Source organism: Athene noctua, chromosome 3 (genome assembly GCF_965140245.1).
Source record: "Athene noctua chromosome 3, bAthNoc1.hap1.1, whole genome shotgun sequence".
Classification (NCBI taxonomy): domain Eukaryota; kingdom Metazoa; phylum Chordata; class Aves; order Strigiformes; family Strigidae; genus Athene; species Athene noctua.
The window spans coordinates 74,701,306-74,717,787 of NC_134039.1; the positions used below are offsets into that span (position 1 = coordinate 74,701,306).

At 35.3% G+C, this 16,482-nt stretch overlaps 1 protein-coding gene across 1 annotated transcript in view; it reads right to left on the bottom strand.

The window, feature by feature from the left end:
* Positions 1-16,482, bottom strand: part of FAM185A (family with sequence similarity 185 member A) — a 40,347-nt gene that overhangs the window by 11,322 nt on the left and 12,543 nt on the right. Inside the window, exons 4-6 of the mRNA XM_074903383.1 lie at positions 12,952-13,090; positions 7,568-7,609; positions 1,393-1,488 (exon numbers count right to left, since the gene is read on the bottom strand). Coding sequence (XP_074759484.1) covers positions 1,393-1,488; positions 7,568-7,609; positions 12,952-13,090 — 277 coding nt within the window. The remainder of the gene's footprint in view (positions 1-1,392; positions 1,489-7,567; positions 7,610-12,951; positions 13,091-16,482) is intronic.

The window sequence follows — 16,482 nt, forward strand, 5'->3', positions numbered from 1 at the left end:
TTTTTGCGCAATTCTAACATTCACTTTAGAAAAACATAAAAAAGTTTCTTTAAATACATGTTAAAAGCTGAAGCAGAACACAGTAAGAAAACTGATAAGAACTAAGTAGCAGTCAGAAAGCAACGCCAGTTATGCAGTTTAAGTTCAGCAGAATCATTTGCCTGTGATGGTCCCGATGAACAAATAACTGTCAGCATAATTTAGGCCCAAATTTTGCTGGATACACCAAAGTTTTAGAGTAAGAAAGGGAAAAGGTCTTAATCTTTGGGTCCTCCTTGGAGAGTTGCTCAGTGATGTGACTCATAAAACCCAACACACATGCAGCTAATTTATCACGAACAGGACATTTTCTACACTGCAGTTGTCAGCAGTTACTCTGAATTTACAGGGTAAATGAAAACAGAACTTCAACTTTGCCTTTACTAAACTGTGCTGCCAGAAGAAATGTCAGGCAATGTTTTGAAAATAACATTAATGAGCTTTTATGAACTACATTCCTCTCTGCTACTAATTCAGAGAGATGTTAACTTAGTAATAAGTGACTCAAAACGTAACCAAGAAATAATATAAAAATAAATTTATTTGCACCAACGGAACCCGAATAGACTGTACAGAAGAATGGCACACAAATGATTTCTATGCATTTCTTTCATTATTCCAATTCTAAGAAACTGCTAGATTTTAACAAGGCACAGGCATTGTCTCACAGATGACAGAAGGGTACCAAATACCATGTTCATTTAAACCACCTGAAGTGCCTAACATAATGTTAGAGTCAAATAAAAAATACTGTAGTGAGGTGGTTTTTTTTTTTTACAAAACTAGGTATAACAAGACATATTCAGGGGTTTGTCATTTACAGTATCATATCTTCTGAACAGCAAAACTATGAACCCAACTCTAGGAGTGAGCATTTAAGTAAGTGAAATTCTACCAAGTCATCAGGAAAAAGAAGGAAGAATCTTTGGTTTTCTGCCTCCGAATTTCAACGATGGAACATTTCACCCAGAAAGGCAGGAAAAAGAAATGTAAGTATGTGTCAGCTGCCACTCTGCACATACATGTATCAGCATCGTGGAGTAAACTGTGCTCAACGCAAAGTAAGACTGTAATCCAAGTCAACTCTACAGAATTCTGATGGGTACATTGGCAGGAAAATAAGAAAGCAGTGAAAAATACAAAAATTCTGTAATCCGTTTTAAGTATCATTGCCCCTTAAAAGAGTTTACTGTATATTAATATACATCAATATTTATATACATCTTCTCATAATGAGGTAAAAAATAATGTAGATAACCAACAATCACATATTTTTTTCCAGACAAACAAAAAACCCCTTTACCCCCTTTTCTTTTACATTAGTTGCCACAAAAAAGATTTTAGTTTGCTAACCTTTCTGGGATTTCAGATCTACTTTTCTTAATTGGCTGACATAAACATCTATTGTCCCATGATGTGTAGAAGCTTTTAGACTTCCATCTGATGAATCTAAAAAAGAAGAAGAGAACCTGTGTATTCACTATTTTAAATAAAAATTTACTAGAATCTTTCTTTGTACTTTGAACTGATTCTGTCAGTTCTTCTGTGTTTGAGAAGTACCTTTTATTCATTTACTGAACTGTCAGAATTTGCTTAGAAAAACAGGTTTCTGAACAAAACCTATCTCGTAGTCCAGAACTGCAGCATATACCGGTCCCAAGGCCATTACCCTGCAGTTGTTATTGAACTTGTGGCATCTACAAGGCCTTGACAACACTCCGCTCCAAGGATGAATTTATCTTCGTGAGAAAGTAAAGTACAAAATTTGAACACTAAGATCTATTTTAGTGTCCAAAAGAGTTCATTTGCTCAAATTCTGCACAGGGAGAACTTTAACCAAGAAAGCAAATAACAAGCAGTTATGCATTGTAACATCTTGTTACAGACAACTGTATATCAGGCTTTGAAAACTCTGATTCACTACATCTGAATTTTAAACAAATGTTTGAGATAACCATTGCACTTTAATACACATAGGAGAACAGCATTCGTTCTTTGCCCTGGAACAGAGGCCTACATTTTCTTCTATACCATATTAGCTGAAATTTGTGATAACAAAGCTTTCTAGAGAAACATTTTAACAAATAGGAAATCTTTATAATATACTTAAGAAATATTCTTTAATTACTTGCAATGTATTCCAGTTTTAAATACATGAATTTCCACAATATTCCAGTGAAGTCCTAAAGAGTCAACTTTTGAACTACTGAACAGACCCGTAGCCGATAAAAATTGAAAAGAAATTATAAAGCAACTCTACTGAAACATAAAACATTACATATGTACATGAGCAAAAGGCAGTCAGTGAAATACCTTTTTTAATACAATGCTAGAAATTAAAGTATTGGCAAGAAATCTTGAAATACTGATAGAGACTGTTTCTTAGTTTCTGGATGTGCATAGGAAAAGAAACACAGTCAAACTCTCAGAAGTAGATAAAATAACAATCAAACCTGAATGAAACTTCCCATTTTAAACACTAAAAACATTAATGAGAGAATGAACTTGATTAATCATAACAAGGATGTCTAGCATTAATGCCTTACACTTGCCATACAGTTTCATTTGGAACTTTTCTGATCCCAGCATGTTTAAGGACCTACACAGGAAAAAAACCCTCAAACTACAGAGTGATTTCTTAAGTTGGCGATGGTATTTTATCCCAACAGGAAAAGCACTTTGGGTTTTGCATTACAGATTTAATAAATAAATAGTATCCTACAACACTAAATATACCCCTGTATTTCAATATGCATGAGACATGCAATTCTTTGATATCATAGCCTCTTCTTTCCCAGAAGCATGAATACGCAAGTCTAGCTATGAGTACCTAAGCCTAGATTTAGACTTTCAGATTTGGTCCCTTGATTTAAATCCATAGAAATTAAATCTTCATTAGCCAAATTTCTGTAGATTAACCTTGGCCTAAGTGGGAAATGAAACATATAATGAAGAAACCTGATATTTATAGGATACTGCATTTCTTAGGATGTACCCAATATATATTAAATAATAGCAAGAGTACTTAAGGAGATATGAGTGATCTCATTTTGTATTCACTTATCAAGAGCTTTCAGTGCACCTAAACTAGTGAAGGAAGGAAACCATTTTTCAGAAAAGTCAAGGATTTTTCCATTTGTGGCATCCTATGAAAGGCTTTCAGACATCCTATCTGTAGGAAAATACTGCCTGTTAGAAGTTATTAGAATTGGATCATACTTGGATGTCTAGTTATATTTCTACTGTCTGGAATGTAGACTGGTGAGCTCTATATTAGAATAGAATTACCCATCTGTGGATGAAATGGATGGTGTGGTCCATTTTTATCCTACAAACAAATAGGTATTGACAACTGTAGTAAGATATAACATTCTACAAGTATGAAATATCAGGAGACAACAAAAGGAAAATATTGCTCCCAATACAATATAAACTCAAGTACTACAGTAACAACATCCAGAATCTTCAGTGCCATGATGCGAGATGCTATAAAACATACATGGTGAAACTTCAAAACTGTTTATTGGTAATAGAACACATACAGCAGCAAAAAAGTTTATTCTTTTAAGCTGCAAGGAAAACTCTGTGGTTCTCAGGTAGCAGCTATATTTTCTGTATGCTCCAGTTTTTGAAAGTAGTTTCTTCAGGACATAAGCTCTGTCCAGAATGCTATGTAATCTACACTCAAAAGGACAAAGAGAGGGAAGGGGAACATGGAAACAAGACTGAGGCTAAAATCAAGTAGTAACTCAGAAGATATTAAAAAGATTAGTCCACTATGAGTTAAAATTTTCCTTTTTCATAACCTGACATCTGAGGGATAGGAAAAAGCATCTGATTCCAACCTGCCTGTAGAGCAGCACCCTTAATACAGGATGGTGTGAAAGAAAGTAGGAACAATGTGAAAAAAAAATTACAGGTCTGTCATCAGCAGAACACAAAAGAAGGTCCAGTTCCAAGACACAAAGTTGGAAGATGAAGTACACTTAAAATGAGAGCCAGAAAATCAACATACTTCAAGCAGATGATAAAGACTAAATTAATAGAACTAATACCTATTGACAAGTGTGTGCATGGATAATTTTTTTTAAAAAGTACTTAAGAACCGTACCTTATGAAGTACAGTAAATGCCTTTAATGGAATTCAGAAATTAGGTTTTTATTTCAAAAATTTAAGAATTCCCTAGATCACATATTAAGAACTGAATCCTCAAGACAAAACTCACAGATTCACCCTTACTTCTAAATACACTAAATTGTTTATTGTTTTATTTTTCAGTTATCCAAAACTGTCTTAAATATCATAGTTGATTCCGTACTTAACTCTGGCCTTATGACAACACTCTCTCATCACATCGCAAGTCACTGAAGCTTTTAGGTCATCTAGTGTTGGTTACTGAAAAAAGAAATTAGCAGAATAAGGCAAATTGATGCTGACATTTACAAAAAGAGTTAAGAGTTTCTTAATATAGATCTCAATATAGTTTTCCTTGTCAGAATAAGTCCGTGCTGCCCACAAGCTGGTTAAGGTTGTTTTCTCCCTGCTGAAACAAAAACAGCCACCATGAGCTTTATCATTTCTGACTATACCAAAAGATTAATCTCTTGAATGCATAACTGGATTAAACCTAAGTAATACAGCAAGGAAAAAAATTTTTTTTTTTTTTTGAGCTGGTAGGGGAAAATTTGGCTTGGCAGCAGAGTAGAGAATACATAATCAGACCATACCAGAAACATTGAGAAATAAGCATAGCAGGACTGAACATGAGCCAGCAGTGTGCCCTGGCAGAAATGTCATCCAACACTATCCTTGGCAGTATTAACTGAAACATGACCAGCATATAAAGGAAGGGATTCTTTGTCTCTTCTCAGCACTTACTAGACTACACCTAGAATACAGAATCCAGTGGGGCTCCCAAGAGAACAGAGACATCAATAAACTGGAATGAATTGAGAAGAGAAGCACCAAGATAGTCAGTGTTCCTCATGAGGAAAGGCTGAGGGATGAGGGCTTGCTCAGCCTGGAGAACAGACTGCTTCAGGACCTGACAGCAACCCCCTAGTACCTGCAAGGAGGTGATCAAGACAACAAAGCCAGGCTCCTCAGAGCAACACATGATGAGAGCATGACAGACAACAGACATAAGCTGAAACAAGAGAGTTTCAGTCTGGAGAGAAGGGAAATCTTTTTCACCCTAATGACAGTCAAGCAGTGGAACATTTTGACCAGAGAGGCTGTAGAGTCTGCATCCTTGGAGGTTTTCAAGACCACAGAATAAAGTCCTGAGCAACCTCACAGTTGACATGGCTTTGAGCAGGAGGCTGGAGTCTAGACTGCTTGAGCTGGGGAGGCTGCACAAGATGGCCTCCAGAAGTTCCTTCCAGCCTCAACTGTTCTGTGGTTCTGCAACTTCCTGAGATCTCTTCCAACCTGAGTTTTCCTATGAATTTACCAAATAAAAATTTAAAATATTAAGCTAGTTCTAAAAACAAAGTACTCTGTTACTTTTTGTAAGATCATTCAGATTTCTAATGACTTTTAGTAGTAACTTAAACTAGAAGTAAAAAAAGGTCTGGTTGTTTTAAATTAGAACCCATGCAAAACACATAGAACATCTGTTAGAAGTAGGAAGCTTCTAATACAGGGTTGGAAAACAATTTGTCTGTGACTAACAAAGCTCACAGAAAAAAATAATCCCTACTCTCATATGTTCACAATGCCACTGTGAAACACTGCTGTATGCCAGACACTTAAAAATCAGACTGAATTTTGTAGAGTCTTCAAAAAATAAAAATAGATTTACACAAGCAAGTAATACCAAAATAAATAAAACTATTCCATCAATAACAAAAAACCAGAAAATTAAAGGGAGTGAGACAACAGCATTAGTTTCCTGTTTCAATGCAGAATTATACAAGAAAAAGAAACTGTTAATACAGTTGTTTATGTTCTCCCCAAAGTATTCTGAAAAAAAATCCAGCACTCTCAACTATGTTTTAGTTTGACTTGTAAATAAATCTCTTAAAAGCTAAGGATACATCCCCAAAAATCTAGAGATGAGTGCATTTTTTCAGTTAATTGATAAAATTTTGCCTCCAGTGAAAAGAATAACTACATCTCTATGAAAACGCAGCCAGGGAAGTTGGAAGATCTGATTTATTCTTATTTCTATCAACAAATTCTTGTCAAATCTCTGGCAATCTAACAAATTATCTTGTGGCATAGATTTCTCATACACAAAAATCTTTCACTTAAAACTTTACCTTTCCTTTCTCAAGCTTTTAGAGTTAAGTCACTGGATCTTTAGTTATTTGCCTTTGGAAAAATCCATAAAAGTCTTAAGAATGTTTAATACTTTTTAGGAAAAAGTATAAACTAGTGCTTTCAGAATTGAAATCTGAGAAATAAAGCTTATTCAAGTGTAAGATGTATCTTAATGTTTAAGCTGAACCTGGTTAATTAAGGAAAATAATCATCATCTGTTGATGGAAAAAGCTGCCTCCTGTGTTAAGAGATCTTTATTTAAACACTCTTCATATTCTATGAGTTTATTTAACAGAAGGAAAAACAGACTAGCAAGCTTAATTTAATTCTGTGGTTTAATGACTAACTCCTAAGAATGTGTATTGCATTCATTTTCCAGTGATGTTAATATAGATCGCCTAAAAACATAAGAGTTGTAACAGTACAGCTCGTCCCTGAACAATGCTTAGTGAGTGACTATGGTTACTACCATTAGCAGAAGTCTTTGAGATTTGGGCCTATAACCAAGTTTATTTACAGAAGGAGAAGTCCTTCTACGTACAGTCAAGACACTGAGCCTTGTCTATGATTTTGTTCCTTCAATTTTCTGCCATAGGAAGAACCAGAATTTGAGTTTCTCCCTTTTGTGTTGATGTACTATAAATATGGCCAAAGAGGCCCTAATATTTTCCTAGAATAATGCAACTGATATAACGTATACTATAATTGTTAACTCCAAGTTATACTGTTGCATAATACCTCAACTTCCTGATTTATGAGCTGTTAACGGAAAATAATGATTATTGTAGTTTGGGAATGGTGTTTAAATTGTCACAAGCCTCCCCCCCCATACGTAATACATCAAATGACTAATGCTTTTTGCTATAAAAATTAAACATAGCTAATCATTGATACAACAAATGTAAGACAGAGAACTAGGTTAAAAGCAAAATTATTGTATTTGATGCACGATTAGTCTTTTCTCATGTCCTTTTATACCATCTCAATCTAAAAGACAACACCTAGAGTCAGTCTAACCTGTACAAAGCTCAGCAGGTGCTGTGGTATCAAAAGCTAGACAGTGTGCCTTGCCCAACTGCAAAAGGCTGACAGTCAAGTTTGGAAAGGATCTATTTCAGCTACACAGCTATCAGTGCTACTCATGAAAAGAAACGAGGGCAGAAATATCTGTGAGGAATCACCTCCCTTTTACTTTCCCTGTGAATATTTAGCTTTTAGAAAAATTAAGAAAAAGAGGTATCTCAGAGAAGAGGTAGAACCTACCTACTGTGATACTCCCTGTTTTGGTCTGAAGGCTGGTGTTACCTAGTAGGAAAAGGGAAAAAAAATGTTAAAAGCATATTTAATTGGTTTCTGAAATTGTAACAAAGGCTCAAGTAATGAGATTTTATACAAGGGCATTACAGTTGTGTATCAGATTTGCATACAAAAGCAAAATAGATAAACCAGTTATATTGCTTGTGTATTATTGCTTTACAAACAACAAAAAAAATCTCAACACGTGGGTAACAATGAAGCGATTCCAGACAAGAAAAACACTGAGTAAAGCTTAAAGACACAGACTGGATGTGAGGGAGAGGCGTTACAAAGCTAAAGCATGAGATTTTTTTTAATTTTTTTTTTTAATTGCTCTGATGACTGCAACTGCACCGTGGATGATTTAGGCCATTTAATAGGATGACTAACAAAGTTTTTGTTTTCCTCTTTTATATACATACATGATCTGCCTCCCACCCCTGGATTTTTTTTTATCTTCAGAGACTACTTCCTGGACTCACTGAACATTATTTACTCCCTCCAGACTTATTCTTATGTACAGGACAACCCCTTGTCAATGCTCTTCATTTACTTCAGTGAGATCTGAGTGTATTGAGCAAATCGTAGAACAAACTAAAAGAATGTGTAAGGCATAGAAGTAGAATGGTCTCCTACTGAACTTGCATTACTTTGAACAGGCACTAGTGGTTTTAACCTTAAAATCTCAAGATACATAATCTGCCCCTTCATCTGTGGCATCAAGGAAATCTGAATGGACAGATGGACATCATAACTACACTAACAGTCCAAAGTTGGTAGAAACTTCCATAGTTCCATGTAGATTACGCATGTATAATTGTCTCACAAAACCACTTAAAACTAAACCACAACCCTCATCCTCCCAGGAGGACAATAGATTGAAAAATAAGATTCATCACAGTAATTCCAATTTAGTAATACGACAATTTTCAGATTTTTTGGAAGAGGCCTTTAGAATTTGCAAAAATCAAGCTCTGCACCAAACTTCTGTAATTCTACAGTAGTAAACAGCTATTACGGTAGAATGCATTCCACTGTCTATGACCTGTAATGTTGCTCTTAGTGGTCCGTGGGCTGAAAGCTAGAAAAGTACCCTATCATCAATAGTCTTAAATTCATCATTTCAAGAACATACTGTACAAAATACTTAGGGGTTCTAAAAATCAGAGTTGAAACAAAACCATATTTCAATGAACTTGAAAGATATTTGGCTTTACTGTTTGCTGTTTTTAAAAGGCACACTATAATTATACCACCCTTTTACCCATTTTATCATGACTAGTATTATTTTTGTACAAACTACAAAAAAGCCTAGGGTTTTGTTAGCTACCAACTCCCATGGTGCTGAAGTTAGATTATAGTCTGAATATAGACCCTGGGACTTGCAGACTTGCTGGTCTGTTCTTTGTTTCTTGTTTTCTGTTTTGATAAGCAGGTTCTTGAAAAATATTAAACATGTAGAAAGCAAACTCCTATTAACCACAAACTTATACGGCAAATATGACTAATGTTGCATAATGTAAACATATTAATGTGATAAGCTCACTTCAAACATTTACTTAGAACAAAAGTTGCTTTAAAGCAGGTAGGAATGTCCTGCCGTGTTGTGACCTGCACCATCTACAAGCAGTGCATAGAAGAGTACTTTTGGTCATGTAATTGTTCAGTGATGGCCAACACTTCACTTACAACTTTTAAGCTAGCCAAGTATTTTCTGGACACATTAAGGGCAAAGAGAAAGACCTGACTAGAGGTAATTACCAGTTTGATTATTACATCCAACTGACTTCGGCATTTTAGTGCAATACTAAAAAGGCTACAATAGAATAGTTTTAACAGAATATTGAAGACAGTAGCTTAGTGTTTCTCTTTTTGTTACTTCTGAAGAAATAAGGTTTTTTTCTATCATGTACAAGCTTTGCTTCTCCATAAACACTGTAAGACTTCAAACTACTGTATTGCAAGTCAGGATCAGTATAGGAGCAGGGGTAAAATACGGCTTTTGGGATATAAACAAAGGCATCACTTTACACTATTATTTCCATTCCTCCAATTTGTTCTGAAGGCACACAAGGTGACAGGGTTATTTTGATGCACAGGAAAAGTAAATAAACCACAATGCAGCTTTTTACCACTTTGTATTTTAAATGTGCATCAGACTAAAGTACAAGACATGCCTAAAAAGGAACAAAATAAAATTCATTTCTACAACTCCAATTTATATACAGTGAAATCCAGAAACATTAGCAGAAATTTATGGAATATACTTTAGTATATCAGATTCTTTTCAGAAGGGATTATAGAATGCTAAGCTCAAGTATTATACCATACTACCTTTGAAACATTGCAGATTTTTTACTTGTCTTATTCAGGCCACTGACAGGATAAAGCAGCTATATATATGTGCCTTTTCCTATATATTATTTAGTGTAAATACATAAAATAACTTCAATGACCATGTTTTCCAGTGTGATTCCATCACATAATGAAATAGTTACTAGACTATAACAGAAGAAAAGGTCAAAAGCAAATATAAAGCCCTGCATATGAGGCATCAACCCTGTAAAGCAGTAAAAATTGAGTGCTGACTGTTTGCAAAAAAGCTTTGCAGGTAAGGACCTGGGCATCTTGGTGTACACCAGCTTCAGTATAAATCACTAAAGAAGGTCAACGGCATACTGAGCTATATGACTGAGTATAACCAGCAGGTAAAGGCCTCTTGTGAGACTGCATTTGGACTGTTGTGTCCAATTTTGGCCTTCCCAGTCAAGAAACATGCTGATGTACTGAAGTGAGGCCAGAGAACACTATTGAGAAGATTAGGGGCCCAGAGCACACTACAGATGCTCATAAAGTTGGGTTTATTTTGCTTTAAAAGAAGGCTGAGGAAGAATCTGGATGTGGTCTTCAACTACCTAATGGGAGGGTATAGAAAACACACAGACTCTTCTCATGGTGATGCAGCAAGAAGGGATAACAGTGACAAGTTGCCATAATGGAAACTATGATTAAAAAACACAAAAGAGGAAAGCTTTTTATCCACCAGAAGGGTAATTCAGGACTGGAACAAGTCATCCAGAAAGGTTATGCAATCTCCATCCTTGAGAATATTGAAAGCTCAACCAGACAAGGCCATGAGCAAGTTCACTCTAATTGAGCCCACTTTACGCATTAGTTTGGACTAGATGTCAAATTCCTTTCCAACTTAAACTATTTTGTGAATAAAATAAATCAATAATTAATGCAACTCAACCCAAGACTTTGGCACAGTTGCAACGTGGGATTTCCTTTTTCTCCTACATGCCCCTCTGTAGAGAGGTTTCACGATAACATTGTTGCCCATTGGATAAAGTAGCACATTTCTCAGTCTCAGAGCTGTTGACCTTTTGTTTTTCAAGTGTCAACTTGAGAGCTCAGTAGCACCCAACTGACCCATCTGTCTAATGCCTGTTACAGAAGCTGGTAAAAAGACTCAAAACCAATTTATTCAAAATAATGCGTTATTCTTTTGCCATAAAAGTATGAAGCATGCAAAAGAGCAATTAAGAAAGCTTGGGCACTGACAGCATTGGAATCGTACAGTCCAAGATTCAACTACAAAATGAGTCTCAGGAAGGTTTGAAAAGTTTGTGTTGCCCTGACTTCAAAGTTCTCAGTGCAAAAGCTATGAAGTCTAGCTCAGCGTTGTGCACAGATGTGCTGATTTTATGCCAACTCTAGTATCAGCACACTATGAGCTATATGAAAATAGGGGCTTAACTGCCCAAGAAACAATCCATTCAAGAGTTTACAAACAAAACTACTAGTAAAATCGAGCTACCCCATGAGCAAAGACTAGAAGTGAAAGTTTTTTCTAACATAAAACTATAATAGTTTATCTTTTCCACTAATATCTATGTGGTTTTGTATGTATATATGTATATGCTATATAATATTTTAAAATACTTTAAAAGTATTTTCTCTTATTATTAAAACAGGATTGAGTAGCATGATGTTTTACAGAAAACATTTTTCTGAAGAAATAGACTAGAATTACCAAGCAAATGTTAATGCGCAATTGTTTTTAAAAGATACACCTAAAATAACATTAGATGTTCCTGACCTATTTAGTAGAGCTCAAAAATAATCCTGAAATAATGCAAGAAGTGTCTGTATAATTTGGATACAATTCTATTCGTTTTCACATTGTTTTTCAGCTAAACAACAGTGAGGCATCACTAAGGAAGTAAGTCACTAACTATAGCAGTTATTTCATTTTTGTACCAAGAAAAAAAGAAAACACAAACTTTTGGATGTGCACAGAGGCATGAACGTGCTCACAAACCGATAACTCCACAGTATCATTATGCTGGTTTGAAGTTAGAAAAAAAACCCTCAACCCTAAAGCAAAACAGCTTATCAGACAGAAGTACCAGTAACAACAAGAAAAAAAAAAAATCTTATTTCTGCCTATGCAGGCTGAAGTGAACTTTACCTAATAGGTTTAGAAAGCATTCTTAAAGTTACTATAAATCAACAAAGGAGTTGCTCTTTTAAGGAAGAAACAAGAGTAATTTCTCAAGAAAGATGACAACACAAAATTGCTAAGAAATTGCAGCAAGATTTTTAAAAGGCATATAGCTGGAAATCTGGAACTCTGATGACTAATTTTCACTCTTTGTACATCCTTCAGTTTGTTTTACTTAATGTTAAATCACCACAAATACATTACAGAACAGCCAGAATTCAGTGGGAATTTTGTTAAACTAGAAAACCACACCAGATTCCAACCTTGACTACTGTTTATGTAAAAGACAATTAATTTTAGTTCTAGGTGGAGGACATTAAAGGGTGGATTAGAGACTTTTTTCTCCCCTAAAGAACTGAAACTGTCCCCACTCTTAGTATAGCGTGCTAGCACACACACAGCCTATTTCTACTAAAGGCTTCTAAACATGACCGAGTTCTAACACAGCAGATGCTGTAAGTTACTTCTATGAAGAAAATAAGGATGGGGAGAGAGAAGCGAAGCCTCTTTACTACTATTAGTATCATTTTCATTGCTGAATTTTAAAATATTTTGACATCCTTAGTATGTGTGATGTTTCTTTCCTATAATACACACTTTTTGCTATTTCACAAGTGTGCTTATAAAATTGTTTTTAAAAATAAATACAGTATGCTGTATGGTAAGTTAATTCTCATCAATTCCATCTCTAAAATACAGAACTGTTTTGTTCATATACTGTGCACAGATGATTTAGTAATAACCTACATCATTAGCCCATTCATTAATGTGCACATTATTGATACCTTCAAAGCAGCTAAGTTTGTGACACTATTTTCCGAATGATGTGACAATATTTCCTTACCATGAATACTTCCCAGAAGAATATCACCACCTACTGAAGACAGAGAGGATGATTCTGCATAGAGATACTTAGTTTTCAGCAGCCCATCTTCAGTAGATATGTTGATGGATGTCCCCTGCAGCTTCTCTATATTCACACTCTAAGAGAAATAAACTTAAATAAACATAATGGAAAACTTGTCATCACAGTTTGAAAAAGCAGAGGGAAGCAACAGTTTCAAGAGGCAAAACAAATGGAAAGCAGTTGTTGGTGCAGAGCAAAGAGAATCAAGCTCTTGGTTAAAAGCTACACAAGACAGGGAGAAAAAAACCTTTTCATCCAAGAGTTCTGACCAACAAGTTAATCATTCTTTACAACATGCCTATAAATTATTACATTCATCATAAAGGTGAAGAACCCAAATAGTCATAAACAAATGAAAGAAAAACTTGATTTATTTTTAAAAAAACAAACTTAATTTTGAAAAGTAAAAAGGATTATTTTTAATTATGATGAATTAACATTCATCCAGCATTATGACATTAAAAACGTTGGTCATCGGTGCTCTGCCACCACATACTAAAACTATTACATAGAACTATTTATTTACATTTTTAACTGGCTCACTTTCTAGATACAGCTTTAGTAAAGGTTTGGAAAAAAGCCACAGCTTCTCTTTGTCTTAGTGTAATTGTTCATATTTCCTCAGTTAATCAGGCCCCTATTCTTGGACTGAAACCTCAAGCTACACAAAACCTTGAAAGAGGAGGGATAAGATCTCCATTTCTACTTCTTTTCAGTAGAAACTGAAAGAAAGAGTAAGATTTAACAAGTTGCACTGTGGATAGATTTGGGGAACAAAAGGTGATAGATGATATTTATGTACAAGTCACCAGTCACGTGAGAAAACCTACACCGACCTGAACAAAACAGATCACATGCTTGTGCAACTACCATATGCATTTAATTCTATATTCCTCAGTTAAACTTGATTTATGATGTAATCATGCAATAATTCATATTTAACCCCCACTCAGTTTGGGTTTATTTTACTTACACAGACTTTAAGGGAATGGTACAAAATCTCCATTCATTACATGGCATTATATATGGCCTTCTAGATCAAACTGTGCCTTATGTTGAATTATCTTTAAACTCACTTTGTCATTTAGCATTGTTGTCTCGTGGAGAAAAATTAACACAAAAAAAAGTCCGCTGACCCTTCTGGTGTTATATTATATATAAAAAAAGCTATGGATGAAGTAAGAGGTATTCTGACAAACAACAACCAGTTTTGCACAAACTCTATGCTGTATTGTGTCCCAAATAGTGATCTAAAGAGGCTGGCTTAGTATGGACTATACGACAGCCAAATTATACTGTGATCTTACAAACCCATACCTACTGAGCTTTATGCCGTCTTTACACCTTAAATCATAAGACTGCAGAACAGACTATATTGCCTTTAAGACTTTTGACATACAAAGTAGGTCTCCAAGAATGTAACAAGATACATTAACATTTAAGAAAATCTGGTGATCAAAGTGCTGTGCTAAAATTAGAGATACATGACAGTCAGTATCTACAATTCCTGAAGGTGATGCTGCTTAGAACTGTGCTACAGCACCTAAGCATCAATAGTAAACAAACCCAATGATATTAAGGCGTAATTTGTCACTACTGAAAGTGACAGCAATTCAGCCTTTCAATCTTTCAATACTTCTAACAAAACTCTAACAAGCAGAGACCTTAACAAACATAAGTTTACATTGCATCTGTCTTAAGAATGGAGTGCTCTGCTGTTTTTAAGCAGAGTACTCCACTACTCCTTCACTCAGGATGGCAAAGTGTAAATCTGCTGTGGTACCTGGCCAAATCAGTGAGTAAAAGAAAAGCCACTGTTATTTTAGGTTCTATGATCTAAACCTGTACTGAAGAGGAGTTAAATGATTGCAGGGAACATTTCAAGTTTTAGGAGGGCTGTGATTGCTATCAACCCAATGAAAATAGAGTGAGGCACACTTTAAGGGGAAGGGGAATAAAATAAAAAAGCCTGCAGAGTTTGGGTGCAAATTGGCTGCCTTCTGGCATTCCTGGATTGGAAAATGAAAGCTCCAAAAGGTACATCTGTTACTATGGTAGGTAAGTTTCAACTCTATTTAGATATTTATCTTATTTACATATTATGAAGTGCTTTATTATAAACAAGCTCACATCCCAACTTACCTTATTTACCAGCCTCAACTACCTTTCTTAAAAATGCACAGCAATAAAAAGAGTTGTCTCAGCACATAACAAAGAAGCACTGAGTCAGCTAGTTATTGTAAAAAAAACCCACCACAAAACCTTCCAACACAATGAACATTTGTTTCAGAGTAAACCAATGGGGGGGGGGGGGAAGTCAGACTGCTCAAGTATAAGGCTAAAAAAGTATTCTAGATAGGGAAAGCAAAAGAAAGGATTGCTTTCTACTGAGACTAAATATGTTTTCAATCCCAAATTCTTTAACTTTTATGAATTTTTGGCAGACCATAGATGTTTGGCTCTGCTACATAAGTGCTACGGGAAAGTCCCTGTGGCACAGATTAGCTAATGACTCCCCAGGCAAACATATTTGATTACTTTTGTCCATTGAACCATCAGGTTTTCTGGAAAAATTCCTTCCCTTGAGAGTACAGCCTTGGGAGTTGCAGTTACTAAGACTGACCACTGGCTCAAGTTCCATCAGTTTCTTACCCTTTAAATAAAATGTGTCACTATCTTCATAAATCAGACTAAGAATGTTTTTGCACCTGAACACATTTTCTATATGAAAACTAACATCGTGCTATGTTTAAGTATGACAAACAACTTCCCCAAGCATCCCTCTTTTTGGCCTTCCTTTTTGAGCTGCTCAACCATCTTACTAGTGTCTTCTCCATTTTCCCCCCTTAAAAATATTCTGTGTTTCTCAAGTGCTTAGTGTCTTTTACCACATCCTTTCCCTCCCCACCTCCAGGAGGGGGCTGGAAATGCTGACAGCCATAATTACATAATGATGACTACAACTGATGGAAGAAACATCTCATACAAACACACACTGGAGATGTGAGACTGATTATTAACAGAAGTGGCCAATTGAGAGAAGAAATCTCACACTGTCCTTGCTAAGTATGCAAAGTTTGTTAATGAGAAGTTCGATAACATAAGCCAAAAGTGTTCCATAGCTTTAAATTCCTGTTAAAACGACTCATTTCACTCAAGTTACTACAGCTTTACAACTGTGACTTCTAGCAATATTACAGACTACATAAATATTTATGATCACAAAATATGCACTTCAATGTCATCTCAATGGAGTTTGTTTTATTGCTTCACGGCAGTATGTCTGAAAAAAGTTATATTTTTAAACAGCACCTAAAGACTCAACACAATTACATTTCTCATTTTCATAACTGTATTTTCACATAGATACAGAGCTAATTATTTTTCCATCCACTTGTTTTTTTCAACATCAGCAAGATTCTATTTGAAGTTAACTCCATGGTCTGCACTGGTCTAACAAACTAGTTT